This window comes from Tupaia chinensis, unplaced genomic scaffold, assembly GCF_000334495.1.
Source record: "Tupaia chinensis unplaced genomic scaffold, TupChi_1.0 Scaffold143599_1, whole genome shotgun sequence".
Lineage (NCBI taxonomy): Eukaryota > Metazoa > Chordata > Mammalia > Scandentia > Tupaiidae > Tupaia > Tupaia belangeri.
Genome location: NW_006203445.1, coordinates 422476 through 436305, shown reverse-complemented (window position 1 = coordinate 436305; position 13830 = coordinate 422476). Strand labels below are relative to the sequence as shown.

General features: G+C 55.6%; 3 protein-coding genes across 5 annotated transcripts in view; 1 reads left to right on the top strand and 2 right to left on the bottom strand.

Moving 5' to 3' along the window:
• Positions 1–636, bottom strand: part of LURAP1 (leucine rich adaptor protein 1) — a 24679-nt gene extending 24043 nt beyond the window's left edge. Inside the window, exon 1 of the transcript XR_003547135.1 lies at positions 563–636. The gene's annotated coding sequence lies outside the window, so the exon portion shown is untranslated. The remainder of the gene's footprint in view (positions 1–562) is intronic.
• Positions 1–9381, top strand: part of POMGNT1 (protein O-linked mannose N-acetylglucosaminyltransferase 1 (beta 1,2-)) — a 29998-nt gene extending 20617 nt beyond the window's left edge. Inside the window, exons 2-22 of one of the 3 annotated variants that reach the window (XM_006164229.3) lie at positions 433–611; positions 1210–1324; positions 1444–1562; positions 2477–2542; positions 2630–2743; positions 3524–3641; positions 3830–3928; positions 4058–4185; positions 4526–4596; positions 4801–4876; positions 5067–5150; positions 5235–5276; positions 5479–5537; positions 5818–5890; positions 5971–6099; positions 6192–6317; positions 7832–7896; positions 8088–8132; positions 8360–8495; positions 8728–8837; positions 8936–9023. In XM_006164229.3, coding sequence (XP_006164291.1) covers positions 492–611; positions 1210–1324; positions 1444–1562; positions 2477–2542; positions 2630–2743; positions 3524–3641; positions 3830–3928; positions 4058–4185; positions 4526–4596; positions 4801–4876; positions 5067–5150; positions 5235–5276; positions 5479–5537; positions 5818–5890; positions 5971–6099; positions 6192–6317; positions 7832–7896; positions 8088–8132; positions 8360–8495; positions 8728–8837; positions 8936–9023 — 1983 coding nt within the window. In that variant the 5' untranslated portion in view covers positions 433–491. Of the gene's footprint in view, positions 1–432; positions 612–865; positions 1007–1209; positions 1325–1443; positions 1563–2476; positions 2543–2629; positions 2744–3523; positions 3642–3829; positions 3929–4057; positions 4186–4525; positions 4597–4800; positions 4877–5066; positions 5151–5234; positions 5277–5478; positions 5538–5817; positions 5891–5970; positions 6100–6191; positions 6318–7831; positions 7897–8087; positions 8133–8359; positions 8496–8727; positions 8838–8935 lie in introns of those variants that run through there. The other 2 variants (XM_027766592.1, XM_014582435.2) reach the window with 2 other exon arrangements.
• A 3106-nt stretch (positions 9382–12487) lies between these two features.
• The window catches only part of TSPAN1 (tetraspanin 1), a 6899-nt gene continuing 5556 nt past the window's right edge, over positions 12488–13830 (bottom strand). The window contains exons 4-8 of the mRNA XM_006164226.3: positions 13722–13796; positions 13507–13605; positions 13272–13427; positions 13077–13160; positions 12488–12927 (exon numbers count right to left, since the gene is read on the bottom strand). Of these exons, the coding sequence (XP_006164288.1) occupies positions 12880–12927; positions 13077–13160; positions 13272–13427; positions 13507–13605; positions 13722–13796 (462 nt within the window). The 3' untranslated portion in view covers positions 12488–12879. The remainder of the gene's footprint in view (positions 12928–13076; positions 13161–13271; positions 13428–13506; positions 13606–13721; positions 13797–13830) is intronic.

Sequence of the window (13830 nt, the reverse complement as noted above, 5' to 3'; positions counted from 1 at the left end):
CCGGGGTCTGGGAGGGAAGACGCAGCCGGGGCAGGTCTCTCGAGCCCTGGGAGGAGAAGAAACGGGCCAGAGAGGAGAGGGCGAGGGTGGAGGATTGGGGCGAGGGAGGTCGCCGTTCTTTGCCCAACCCGGTACTAGGATGGCATGGTGCTTGGTGCCTTCAGGGCTATTGAGGCTTGAGGGTCCATTTTTCAGTCTCTGCCCCTGGGGCCCTGGGTAGCCCTAATTCAGGTAGTTCACCCAACCCCAGGGAATTTCCAGGTGATCCGACCCCTGTGAAGCATTTCCTGCCAGACTCAGAGAAGTTGAGACACTTTCCCCAGGTCACACAGCATAGATGCTTAAAGGAAGAAGTTGCTGGGACGGCCTCCCTCATCTTCCCAGAAGGCATCAGACTTTGAGAGGAGCACCTTACCCCATGTGACCCTCCAGTCCCCTCAGATTCCTGAAGTCATGGGCTGGCCAGAACAGAGGTGATCCCCTAACCCGGCATGGAGGACTGGAAGCCCAGCCCTCTCATCAAGCCCTTTGGGGCTCGGAAGAAGCGGAGCTGGTATCTTACCTGGAAGTATAAACTGACCAATCAGCGGGCCCTGCGGAGATTCTGTCAGGTATAGAGATGTCCCAGGCCTCCCAGGGTCTCTCTCACAACTTTACCCCAGCCTGAATGATGGGCACTGGGACCCACATTGGCCCTGCCTCAAGTGGGACAAGGGCAGCAGGTTCCTAGATGGGGAACCTGTGGGTGGCATGTCCCTTGCAGGTGATGGTTTGGATCCAGAGTTCTAGAATCGGAACCCAATACAACCTCCTAGGTTTCTGACAAAAAAAGAAATCCGATCAGGAAGGTGCTGCCCAGCGCACACACCTGTCAGGCAGTTGGGGCGAGGATCCAGGGCTTCTGACCCCTAGTTTGGGCCTCTGGACCTGGCTCCGTCTTTACGAATTAACTGTGGAGGGGACCACGGAGTTCAAGGCAGTAAATGGAAAAGCACCGGAGCTCGGGGTAGAAGGGCTACGGAGGAGGAAGGGTTGGGGGAGGCTGCCTGGAGGGGGTAGTCGCAAACCTAGTCCCTCGTCAAGGGAGTAGAACTGAGCAGAGGAAGAGACTGGTCCCTGGTTCCCATCCTCACCGCAGCCAGGGCCCTGCTTTGCAGAAGACCCTCTATGATCTGGAGATCTCTTAGCTATCCTCGTCCCTCCCCTCAGACAGGGGCCGTGCTTTTCTTGTTGGTGACTGTCATTGTCAACATCAAGTTGATCCTGGACACCCGGCGAGCAATCAGTGAAGCCAATGAAGACCCGGAGCCAGAGCAAGACTATGGTGGGGCCAGGCTGAGGATGGGGTGGGGAGGCCCTGGGATCGAACAGCGGGAATGGCCAGCAGATCCCCAGGGGTGGCTGTGCTGGGATGCTGTCTCCATCTCTTGTTGCACCTCACAGATGAGGTCTTGGGCCGTCTGGAGCCTCCACGGCGCAGAGGCAGTGGTCCCCGGCGGGTTCTGGATGTGGAGGTGGACCCGAGCCGCAGCAAAGTGTACGTGGCAGTGGATGGCACGACGGTAAGTGGGCCAGGGTCTGCTGTACAGTCGCTCCTCTCCACTCGATGTGGTCCCCTGGCTGCAGGGTCCTCTGCCTGCCTGGGAACTACAGCCTTGGCCGTTTCTAGCTATGTGACGTGGGAGCCCTAAGTTCTGCATCTGCAGACTAGGACTAGCGATTTCCACTTGGCAAGATGAAAGGAAGAGTATGTGAAATGTCTGTATGTAGTGGGATCTCAAGAATGATACTTACTATGCAGTTAATTCATTAATTTATTTGTTTTGTAATCACTCTTTCATCCCTTTGGTGTCAGCCTTGTGCTGGGCATTGGGGACCTGGAGGTACTCAGACCTGGCCCTACTTCGAGGGGCTCAGTCTAGTGGAGGATTGTGGTATCTCTGGGATGAGGCAGAGATGATCAAGGGCTCTAAGAGCCACAAACGTCATTGAGGGAAGAGTTGTACAAATATGTCATCTGTTTTGCTGGGGCTATCATGGAGGCTGCCTAGAAGAGGTAGCCTTCGAGCTGAGTTGGAAGAGGACTGTGAACAGAGGCACAGGCAGGAAAGGAGGTTTCACAAAGCTGGTGTTTTAAGTGTCCAGAAGACAGAAGCCTTGGGACCACCAGTTGGCATAATGGCTGTGTCACTGGACTCCCGTGTAGTCGACCATGGTTCGAGTCCCAGACCTGGTGGCCTAAACTCATGCCGGGCGCGTGTGCGTGTGTGCCCAAGATCCCAAGAGGAGAATGGAGGAGAAGGGATTGAGGCATGGCCATCCCCCTTGGGGGGGTAATTTCTCACTTTCTGTCTCTTGGTCTCTCTCTGTCGTTCTGGCGAGCCCACACGCCCTATAACAAACCCCCCCCCTCAAAAAAAAGAGAAGCCTTGAATGCCATAGTGAAGACTCAGCCTTTTTCTCTGTCACCATGTAGGTGCTAGAAGATGAGGCCCGGGAGCAGGGCCGAGGCATCCATGTCATCGTCCTCAACCAGGCCACGGTGAGGTTCTAGGGATGGGGACCTAGGGGGCTACAGCTGGGCTCTCCTTGCAGATGACTAACTCATGAGAGCTGTGTCCCTTGCCAGGGCCATGTGATGGCAAAGCGTGTGTTTGATACATACTCACCTCATGAGGATGAGGCCATGGTGCTGTTCCTCAACATGGTGGCTCCTGGCCGAGTACTTATCTGCACTGTCAAGGTCAGTGTCTGTGCCCTGGCCCTGTCCCCTAAGCACCTAGCACCAACCCTGCTCATGGCCCTTGGTTCTCTGTCCCTGATATGGCACAGAGGGAAGAGCCTCTGGGGGAAGGCTCCAATCCTGTTGTTGTCATTTGTATTAGTTCAGCAAGTAGTGACTGAGCACCTACTATGTGCCAGACCCTACTCCCCATGCTGGAGACACAGTAGGACACAAGCTTACATTCCAGCCAGGTAAGAGCGAGGAGATACCCCCAGATGAGTAAGTGCGTGATGCCAGAATACGGTAACTTAGATGACGAAGAAAAGAAAGCGCAGGAGACAAAGCGATGGGATACGTTTTAGAACGGGAAGGCGTCTCTAAGGAGATGATGTGTGAGCAGAAAGCTGGAGGAGGTGAGGAACAAGCCAGGCGAGCATCTACATGGAGAGCATTCTAGATAGAAAGGACGCAAGTGCGAAGGCCCCGTAGCGAGAGCAAGCTCGGCGTGCTTGAGGGACAGCAAGGATGCCAGTGTGGCTGGAGCCCGAGAAGGCAGGACAGGAGGAAGGTGGCGGGACGAGAGCAGGGGTCCGGGGACAGAGGTACAGATCGTGTGGCTTCATGGTAAGTGATTTATTCACGGGCGGCCTTGGGTTATTCTGTTTCCTCATCTGTGAAAATTGCATCCGCAGAGGATTGTTGTGATAACCCCAGCAAAAGGTGTTTCCTGGTGCGTGGTGGCCTGTTGGTCTTCTGGAACTTTCCCAGTCAGTCTGACCACCTTCTCTGGTCCCCTAGGATGAGGGCTCCTTCCACCTCAAGGACACGGCCAAGGCTCTACTGAGGAGCCTGGGCAGCCAGGCCGGCCCTGCCCTGGGCTGGAGGGACACCTGGGCCTTCGTGGGACGAAAAGGAGGTGCTGGCAGCAGAGGCCATCTGCCTTGTAGGATCAAGGGCTTGGGAGGGGCAGAACCTGGAGATGGGTGGGATAGGGCACAAGTAGGCATCAGTGACAGTGGGCTGGATGAAAGGGGGTCGGGGGATGGACGAAGCCCCCAGGCTGGAATCTGGGCCCCCATTACTCTTGTTCCTATGCCCTCCTAGGTCCTGTCCTTGGGGAGAAACATTCTAAGTCACCTGCCCTGTCCTCTTGGGGGGACCCAGTCCTACTGAAGACAGATGTGCCGCTGAGCTCAGCTGAAGGTGGGGTCAGGGGGGCTGATCTGTGGGCAGTAGAAGCCTCCTTGTGGGGCTTTACCCCGATTTTGTACCTGGGGCTCTAAATCACATTGACTTCATGCCCCCTGTCCTGTCAACCCGTCCCTCCCTCAGAGGCAGAGTGCCATTGGGCGGATACGGAGCTGAATCGTCGCCGCCGGCGCTTCTGCAGCAAAGTCGAGGGCTACGGGAGCGTGTGCAGCTGCAAGGACCCCACGCCCATCGAGTTCAGTCCTGACCCGGTGAGTGGGCAATGAGGCTTGGATTCCGTCCCTGCTTAGCAGGGGGCCCTAGAAAGATCTGATTTGGGCTGTCCCTTCCCCAGCCTGGGAGGCAAGCAGGAGCTGAGGATTTATACCGAGCTCTGACCAACAGCGTCAGGGAGAAGGGACGGGCTGGGTGAGCAAGGCCCAGGTCTGGACTTGGGCCAGGTGTGTGGAGAAGCTAGAACAGGGAAGACCGTCTTCCCTGTCCCTGTCTACTCTGGAACTCCCACCTTGTCCCCTGCTGGAGAACTCTAACCTAGGTGGGGATTCCAGTCAAAGGGATTAAGCCAGGAGCTAAAAGCTGTTTCTTTCTCAGCTTCCAGACAATAAGGTCCTCAATGTACCTGTGGCTGTCATTGCAGGGAACCGACCCAATTACCTGTACAGGTGAGGCCGAGAGTGGATGCTTAGCAAGTGGGAGGAGCTTAGCTCACCTACCTGCAGGAGCAATTCCTGAGGTGGGCAGAAAGGCGGCAGATTGTAGGCCCTTTTTCCTGTGTGTGAGCATGGGGAATCTAGGCCTATATATAAACTTGGGGGGCCCCGAGCTAAGGGGACAAAGAGGCTCTAACCCATCCTTGGGCTCCCCAGGATGCTTCGCTCTCTGCTCTCTGCCCAGGGGGTGTCTCCCCAGATGATAACAGTTTTCATTGATGGCTACTATGAGGTGAGTGGGCCTGGGGGCGTCGGTCGGAGCAGAGCTCCAGCTGCAGGTGCTGAGCGGTGAGATTTCCGGGGACTGGCAAGGGATACCACCCCCCAAGGGCCATGAAATGTGAAGGACTTGGCATGTTGGGGCCTGCAGAGGTGAGCAGGGCAGAGCAGCCCCACATGGTGACTAGTGGCCATGCCTCCAGGAGCCCATGGACGTGGTGGCGCTGTTTGGTCTGAGGGGCATCCAGCACACCCCCATCAGCATCAAGAATGCCCGCGTGTCTCAGGTACTGCCTAGGCAAGGATGGAGGGCAGACACCGGCCCTGCCCTCCTCCCCAAAGCTCATGTGCCCTGTTCCCACTCCACCCAGCACTACAAGGCCAGCCTCACTGCCACTTTCAACCTCTTTCCGGTGAGTACTAAGGATATAACTCGTGGCCCTGCGGAGGAGAAATGTAGGCACCAGGTCTGGTCCTGTTGAACAGCAAGCTCTTCCCCGTCCTGGGCCTCATTCTCCTGCTCTGGAAAATGGGAGTGGTGGTGCCTCTGAAGTGGAGCGGAGGAGCCCACAGACAGGAGGGTCCCTTTGGGGTCATAATATTCCACTCCTGTAGGAGGCCAAGTTCGCTGTGGTTCTGGAAGAGGACCTGGACATCGCTGTGGATTTTTTCAGGTGAGGGGGGTGGTGCTCCACCTTGGCTCCTGTGAGCTGCACAGAGCCCTGGCTTGACCGGGCCTCCTGGGAGGAATGCAGTGAGGTATCCTGGAGAGTTCTGGGATCCTGAGCAGAAGTGGCAAGGCAGGTATTGGGGCTGGAGATAGGGTAATGGGGACAGTGGGGATTTGGTAGAAGGAGGCACGGCCTTCGAGCCCCAGCTCCAGCTCCCCCAGCATGACTGTGTGACTGGGCATGTCCTTGTCCCTCTCTGAACTCTCAACCTGGCCTCTCTCAGTTTCCTAAGCCAGTCCATCCACCTGCTGGAGGAGGATGACAGCCTATACTGCATCTCCGCCTGGAACGACCAGGTGGGCTGGGCTACCAGGGGCCAGCAGGGGAGCCTTTAGAGGTCCTGAGCTGATTGCTTCCACCGTGACCCTGTCCCCAGGGGTATGAACACACAGCCGAGGACCCAGCACTGCTGTACCGTGTAGAAACCATGCCTGGGCTGGGCTGGGTGCTCAGGAGATCCTTGTACAAAGAGGAGCTCGAGCCCAAGTGGCCCACACCAGAAAAGGTACCTGTCAGGGTAGGGGGAGTGGGCTGGAGTCCCCTACCAGCTTGAAATGTCTTAAGTGTCAGAATCCCCCACGCCCCCCATCCCCCCAGCTCTGGGACTGGGACATGTGGATGCGGATGCCTGAACAACGCCGGGGCCGTGAGTGCATCATCCCCGACGTGTCTCGGTCCTACCACTTCGGCATCGTTGGACTCAACATGAATGGCTACTTCCATGTGAGTGGGAGGCAGGGGAGTGGGTTGCAGTATGGCAGAGTGGTGGAGAATGTGGACCCCAGAACAGCCCTGGCTCTGCTGTGTACTAGCCATGACACCTGGAGGAAATGACTACTCTGCTTTTGCCTCAGATTCTTGCTCTGTAAAATGAGGGTAAAAATATTACCCACCTTGGGGCCAGCAGATGGCATAAATGGTTACATCGCTGGATTCCCATGTAGTTGACTGCAGTTTGAGTCCCAGACCCAGCAGGTTAAAACTCATGCTGGGCACGTGTGTGTGCATGCCCAAAATCCTGAAAGGAGAACGGAGAGAAGGGGGGGGGGTGATTTCTGTCTCTCTGTCTCTCTCTGTGTCTCCAGTGAGCACATGTGCCCTATAGCAAAAATCTTTTTCTCTAAAAGAAACCAAAAAAACTACCCATTTTATAGGGTTATGAGGTTATGAAGTTTCAGTGAATTTATATATGTAAAATACTTGAAACTTTGGGCTGTATATAGGGGTTAGATGGGCTATTTTATTTTCAGATTTTTGCCTTAGAGTGTGTCCGCTTGCTAGAGAGAGGCAGAGGGGAAGTGAAAAGTGAGAAATTACCCCCCAAGGGGGATGTTCATGCTGTAATCCCTTCTCCTCCATTCTCTCAGGATTTGGGGCACACACGCACACACATGCCTGGCATATTTTACAGGCCACCAGGTCCAGGACCTCAAACCATGGAGTCAGCCATGTGGGATCCAGTGCCTTAACTACCACTCCACCGGCTAGCTTCAGCTGGGCTTATTTTTATTATTACTATTCCTAGCACTGGACTGTGAGTGTGGGAGGTGTTTCTCCCTCTACGTACTGTCCAGCCCTGTGAGCTCTGCCTTCTCCTGACCTTGCAAGTGCTGGGACCCACGCCTCAGCCTAAGATGAACGGGGAGGTCTCCAAGCCCCACACCCCATCTGCCTGTGTCGAGAGGGCCATTCCATAGTTACAGCAAGGGAAGCCTTGAGGCAGCTCAGCTCAAAAGAGTGGATAGCATCCAGCTTAGAACCTCCTAGAAACCAGAAGGGCCCTCAGAGCCAGCTAATCTAAGAACCCCATGGATCTCCCAGAGGGGGCAGGTACCTCCCAAAGGTCACTCTCAGTACCTGAGTCATAGCAGTGTCCTTTCTCCTGGCTCAGCCTGTCCCTTTGCCCGCCATCCCCGGCTCCTGGGCCTATTCCTGCTTTCCCAGGCTCTAGAAGAACAGGCCCCGGGAGCACAACTGAGGACTGGGACTAGCTCACGGGTCAGGAGCATGAGCTGCTCGTGTGGGCACATGTTCTCTAGCGATGAGCTCATGTTCCCAGACAAGCTAGTGAGAGCTCGCCAAGCATGCTGAGAAGTCGAGGGAAAGACAGGAGGAAATCTGAGGGCCCTTTACAGGTCGAGGACTTCCTTCGTGGGTCTTGTCCCTATGTGGTGAGTCAGTGAGCAGGTGGGGGCTGGACAATGCAAGGCCCTGATTTTCCCCCCTCCCCACTGCAGGAGGCCTACTTTAAGAAGCACAAGTTCAACACAGTTCCAGGTGTCCAGCTCAGGAATGTGGACAGGTAGGGGCTGACACAGGGGAAGGGGAGACTTATCTATGAGACCAGTCTCTGACAGTCCCAACCAATCCTGGGTCCTATGTGTTTACCCCAGGCCTGCTGCCCCCAGTTCCCATACGACCCCTTTCCTATCTAGTCTACCCTTGGAACGTGAAGGCTAACCCCCTCCTGACTTGTTTCTCCTTCCCCTTCAGTCTGAAGAAAGAAGCTTATGAAGTGGAAATTCACAGGCTGCTGAGGTATGGTCTTGGGCCATGGGGCGTGTGGCAGGAAGTAAGGTGGCTCATGGGGGTGGTGGCCCCGTAATTACCACTTAATTTGTAGGGCCCCAAGCAAAATGAAAAGTCACTTAAAAATTAGTAAGAGTTTCAAGATGGCGACAGCAGAGCATCAGCCAAGCACAGGGCCCTACGTGACAGCCCCCGAAGCCTGCTTTGTCTTGGTCTTGTCCCCCTCCCCACTGCAGTGAGGCGGAGGTTCTGGACCACAGCAAGAACCCTTGTGAAGACTCTTTCCTGCCAGACACGGAGGGCCACACCTACGTGGCCTTCATCCGGATGGAGAGAGATGATGACTTCACCACCTGGACCCAGCTTGCCAAGGTACTGTCCCCACGTACACTGCTCTGAGACACCGAGAGCCTTTATTCTGGAATGGTCAACCCCAGAAGCTTCTCTTCATCCGTCAGAACCCTCTTCCGACCCCTCTGTCCAAATCCATCTAGCAAATGGACGTGACTGCTCAGGGAAGATAAGGGCTGGGCCAGAGGTCCTCAGTGGCCCCTCCCTACAGCTCACTTGCCCTGTGTCTGCCCCCCACCTCCTCCCCAACCAGTGCCTCCATATCTGGGACCTGGATGTGCGTGGCAACCACCGGGGTCTTTGGAGGTTGTTTCGGAAAAAGAACCACTTCCTGGTGGTGGGGGTCCCAGCCTCCCCCTACTCGTAAGTAGCCCTTTTATACCCTGGGAAATAGGAGCCTACTGGGATTGGGGGATGTTGTGAAAGTCCTCTTCTCTGTACATTCTCGTATCTCTCCACAGAGTGAAGAAGCCACCCTCAGTCACCCCTATTTTCCTGGAGCCACCTCCAAAGGAGGAAGGAGCCCCAGGAGCTGCAGAACAGACATGAGACCTCCTCCAGGACCCTGCAGGGCTGGGTACTGTGTACCCCCGGGCAGGCTAGCCCTTCACCCCATCCTGTAGGATTTTGTAGATGCTGGTAGGGGCTGGGGCTGGTTTGTTTTTAACATGGAACTTAATTACTAACTCCACAGGGAGGGTTCCCCTGCTCCAACACTCCCGTTCCTGAATTGGAGGTCTATTTATTTCCTTCCTTATTAGAGAAGGGCAGAAGTACCCGGGAATCACTGGGAGTCCTGGGCTGATCCTGCCCCGTGTCCACCCCCTCCTCCCAGGCCTGGCTCAGGATCTAACCTATTTATTGACTGTCCTGAGTGCCTGGATTCCTTTCTGGGCTGGGGTGCTGCCCTGAGGGTGGGGCTGGCTCTTACTCAGGAACCTGCTGTGCTCACGGCCGTGACAGGCCCAGCTGGGGCCGACACGCTGACACAGACTCACTCAGAGACCCATAGACACTGGACCAGGCCTCTTCTCAGTCGCCTCTTTGTCCAGATTTCCAAAGCTGGATAAGGTGGTCATTGATTAAAAACAGAGAAACCCTCTGGGATGTACTTTGTGAGTGTGAGTGTGTGTGCGTGTATGGGGGGGTGGGGGTGGGGGGCATTCCTTACTATCTTCCATAGGATCTGTCTTCCATTTGGGACCATTTGGCCACCAGGGGATGCCCAAGCCTCAGACTCCAGCGTTTTTCCCCAGGCTCCACCCTTGGCCGGTCTGACGTTAGCGTAGCCCTGCCTTTCTCCGGGTTGAGCTTGAGCCTCTCCACGCCCCTTTCCCATTGTTTAGCTGCTTCCTGCCCAGCTTGTTGGACCAGGCACCTGTTCCTAGAGATAGAGCAGGAGAGAACAGAAAGGGATAGTTGGGTTTGGAGAGGGAATGGGAGAGCAGGTAAGCCTAGTGGGGCGAGAAGGACGTGGATGAGCAGGACTGGGCTGCCGGTGGAGTAGGGATGTCTGTGGCCCTCAACACACACCATACCCATACCGTATCTGGACATTTTGCTGGAGAAAGGGGCCATGGTGTTCATCAGATTCTCACACAACCACTGACCCAAAGAGATTAGGACGACCAGAGTCAGGGTGTCATAGAAGCACAGGCAAATGGGTGGGATTGTTGCGAGGATGTGACCAAGACAGCCCCAAAGACAGGGCATGTGGGATGGGATCTGTGAAGGCAGTAGGATCAGGACACCGAGTGCACCTCTTGAGAACGGGTCTGCCAGCCTCTGTGTATGCGTAGAGCCTTGGCCAGGGAGGCAGAAACTGACTGCAACTCCCGCCCTTCCCTCTGCCGTTCGCCCCTGCCTCTGCCACCGGTACCTGGAACCCAGATCAGCGATACATGAGTGGTTATGGCTTGGATGTTCTCGCCACCCCGACGCCTTCAGTGTTTGCTGGAGCTCGAGATAGTGCCTGAGGTGGCGTAGCAGCCAGACCGAGCAGCAGTTAGCTCGTGACATGGAGGCCCGCCCTGGGCAAACAAATGCCTGACACAGGCACCTGGGGGCAGATGGTGAGAGACACCGCATACTGGCAAAGGGGCAAGGCGGGCACCTAGCAGGCTCCTGGTCTGGGCCTCACAGACTGACTCTCAGGTGCTCTGTGGCTCTGGCCAGGTTACTGCTCCCTTCGGGGATTAGCAAAGGGGTGTTAGTTCTGGGCCCAACTTGAAAAGCCCAGGAAGAAGGGCCCAGGAGCCAAAGGGAAGTGAGGAGGAGGACTGGGCTTTGCTTGGTGACAGAATCCTCTGGCCTTAGCCTCCCTCCACAATGCTGTCATCCCAGGCCCAATGGCGATTGGGTCTGTCTGGGACATTCTGGCAGGTGCCTCTTCAAGTAGAACTTGCACCATGTCATCCAGGACTGTACCAGGCTCTGCAGTCAGATAGTCTGGGCTCAAATGTAGGCTCAGCTCTTCATGGAAGCCTGTGGGTCTGGGCAAGTGGCTTGGCTTTTGTAAGCCCTCCTGGAGTTAAGACTAAATAAGGGCCAGCAGGTGGCATGGTGGTTATGGGCACTGGACTTCCACATGGCCAACCACAGTTTTGAGTCCCGGACCTGGCAGCTTGTGTGCTTACTTTCTCTCTCTCTCTCTCTGTTCCCTCTCTGGTCCCGTTCGCCCCTGCCTCTGCCACCGGTACCTGGAACCCAGATCAGCGATACATGAGTGGTTATGGCTTGGATGTTCTCGCCACCCCGACGCCTTCAGTGTTTGCTGGAGCTCGAGATAGTGCCTGAGGTGGCGTAGCAGCCAGACCGAGCAGCAGTTAGCTCGTGACATGGAGGCCCGCCCTGGGCAAACAAATGCCTGACACAGGCACCTGGGGGCAGATGGTGAGAGACACCGCATACTGGCAAAGGGGCAAGGCGGGCACCTAGCAGGCTCCTGGTCTGGGCCTCACAGACTGACTCTCAGGTGCTCTGTGGCTCTGGCCAGGTTACTGCTCCCTTCGGGGATTAGCAAAGGGGTGTTAGTTCTGGGCCCAACTTGAAAAGCCCAGGAAGAAGGGCCCAGGAGCCAAAGGGAAGTGAGGAGGAGGACTGGGCTTTGCTTGGTGACAGAATCCTCTGGCCTTAGCCTCCCTCCACAATGCTGTCATCCCAGGCCCAATGGCGATTGGGTCTGTCTGGGACATTCTGGCAGGTGCCTCTTCAAGTAGAACTTGCACCATGTCATCCAGGACTGTACCAGGCTCTGCAGTCAGATAGTCTGGGCTCAAATGTAGGCTCAGCTCTTCATGGAAGCCTGTGGGTCTGGGCAAGTGGCTTGGCTTTTGTAAGCCCTCCTGGAGTTAAGACTAAATAAGGGCCAGCAGGTGGCATGGTGGTTATGGGCACTGGACTTCCACATGGCCAACCACAGTTTTGAGTCCCGGACCTGGCAGCTTGTGTGCTTACTTTCTCTCTCTCTCTCTCTGTTCCCTCTCTGGTCAAATTAAAATAAATAAAGTTAAATAAAATACCTGAAGAGTACCAGGTAGACCAAAACTGGAGAATAAATGAATTTCTTTCTGAAATCTCCAAAACAGGGATGGATCTGTGGCTTTGCCTCAGTGAGAAGGGTAGGTAGTCTGGACCCTTTGCTAGGGACTCTGGGAGGGCTTCCCAGAGCCTATGGGAGTGAGCCTAGGTAATAATTCTGATCTTCTCTCCGGACTTGGGCACAAGCTTGTTATTTTCATAGCTTTCCAGTCCAGTGCCTCCACCAGGAGGGGGCAGTTCAGGCCAAAGTCCTCCCATGTTATGAGAACTTCCTCAAGGCCCTGTTGCCCATCCCTCTTAGGCTCCATCCCTGGCCTGGAATCCAAATTAAGGGGGAAAATAGCCATCCACACCTACCATACTACCCTTTTGCTATCTTTCCAGGGGACTTCTAAGTCACCAACCCCATAGGAACCTGAGGCCAGTTTAGGCAAGACAGCCCCTTCCCCAAGGATACACAGAGTGCAAATAGAAACATTTCATTGGTTTATGAGATCCGAAGGCCTTCTGTACATCCACTCCAGCTCTGCTGATAGGTCCAGGCCGTAAGGAGCCTTTCTCAACCCCCAGTGGGGTACAGGGATCATGGATTTAGTGAACAGGCTGGGGGAATGGGCAAGAGAACTGGCTACCCTTGGGGCTCTAGAACAGGTAGGCCCCAACTCCACCAATGGACGGGAAAGTCAGCCACAGCCTAAGAGGGGTGCTGCCTAGTTATCCCCTAGTCCAGAGCAGTAAGGGAAGGCACTCTCCAGCCCAAGTGACAACTGTTGAATCCTACCCCCACCCTGATGATGGCCACGTGAGAAGGCCAGGATGTCTTCCCAGTCCGTGTAGCAGCAGCAGCGGTCGGGGCAGAGCAGACTTATTTCTGATTGCAGTACAGATACATAGACACGATCATGGCAGCCAGCTGGCGGGGAGGAACAGGAAAATGAGGGGACATGCGTTGGTCCCCTGCCTCCCAGATGCCCTAAGGAAGCTCCATGCGAGGCCTCAGAGAGGGATCCAGCAGCCCTGGTCCGGTGGCAACAGCCCAGCCCAGCCGCCACCTCTGCTTACCTCCAGGCCCCCGATCCCGGCTGCCACACCACCCACGGTGGCTGCATTGGTTTGGATGTCATACAGAAGCTGTTTGAAGCAACCCTTGGGGGAGGGAAGAGTGCATTTATGGTCAAGCAGCTGCCCTACCTCTCATCCCCATTTGCCACTCCGAGGCCATTAAAGCAGTCCCCATCTGTTCATGCCGACCCACACCTGGACATCCTTGCTCTCGGCCTCCTCCCTGGTGCAGGGTTCCCCAGCTGTGCCATTGGCTCTGTTATTGCAACAATATGGAGGAAAGCCTTGCATCTTTGTGAAGTAGGGTGAGCCCTCGAAATCTGTGTAGTTGTTGAAGCCACAGCACTTGAGCTGGAAACAAGGTGGGGGAGGTGTCAGTGAGACCTTGTATCTTTCTCTCCATCCCCAGACCTCCCCCAGCCCACCTTACCCCATCCATGGTGACGTCCCACACTTGGGTGAAATCCTTCTGGGAACCATAGTCTTTCTTGATGGCAGGAACCACCACCACCGTCAGGAAGTTCTCAGCCTAGGTGGGACAGGCCAGTGTCTGGGGGCTGGTAGGGAAGGTGGCCGTGCACAGGCCACAGCCCATTTCCAAGGCTTTGCCCAGTCTTCCTCCCCTGCCCCATCCCAGAGCCTCACCATTGAGGTATATACCAGGGCCACCACGGCAGCTGCAACCTCAGCAATGAAGATGAGGAGGAGGATGAAGAAGAACTGAGTGGGGAACAGGGGTCCAGGTTTTAGGGAA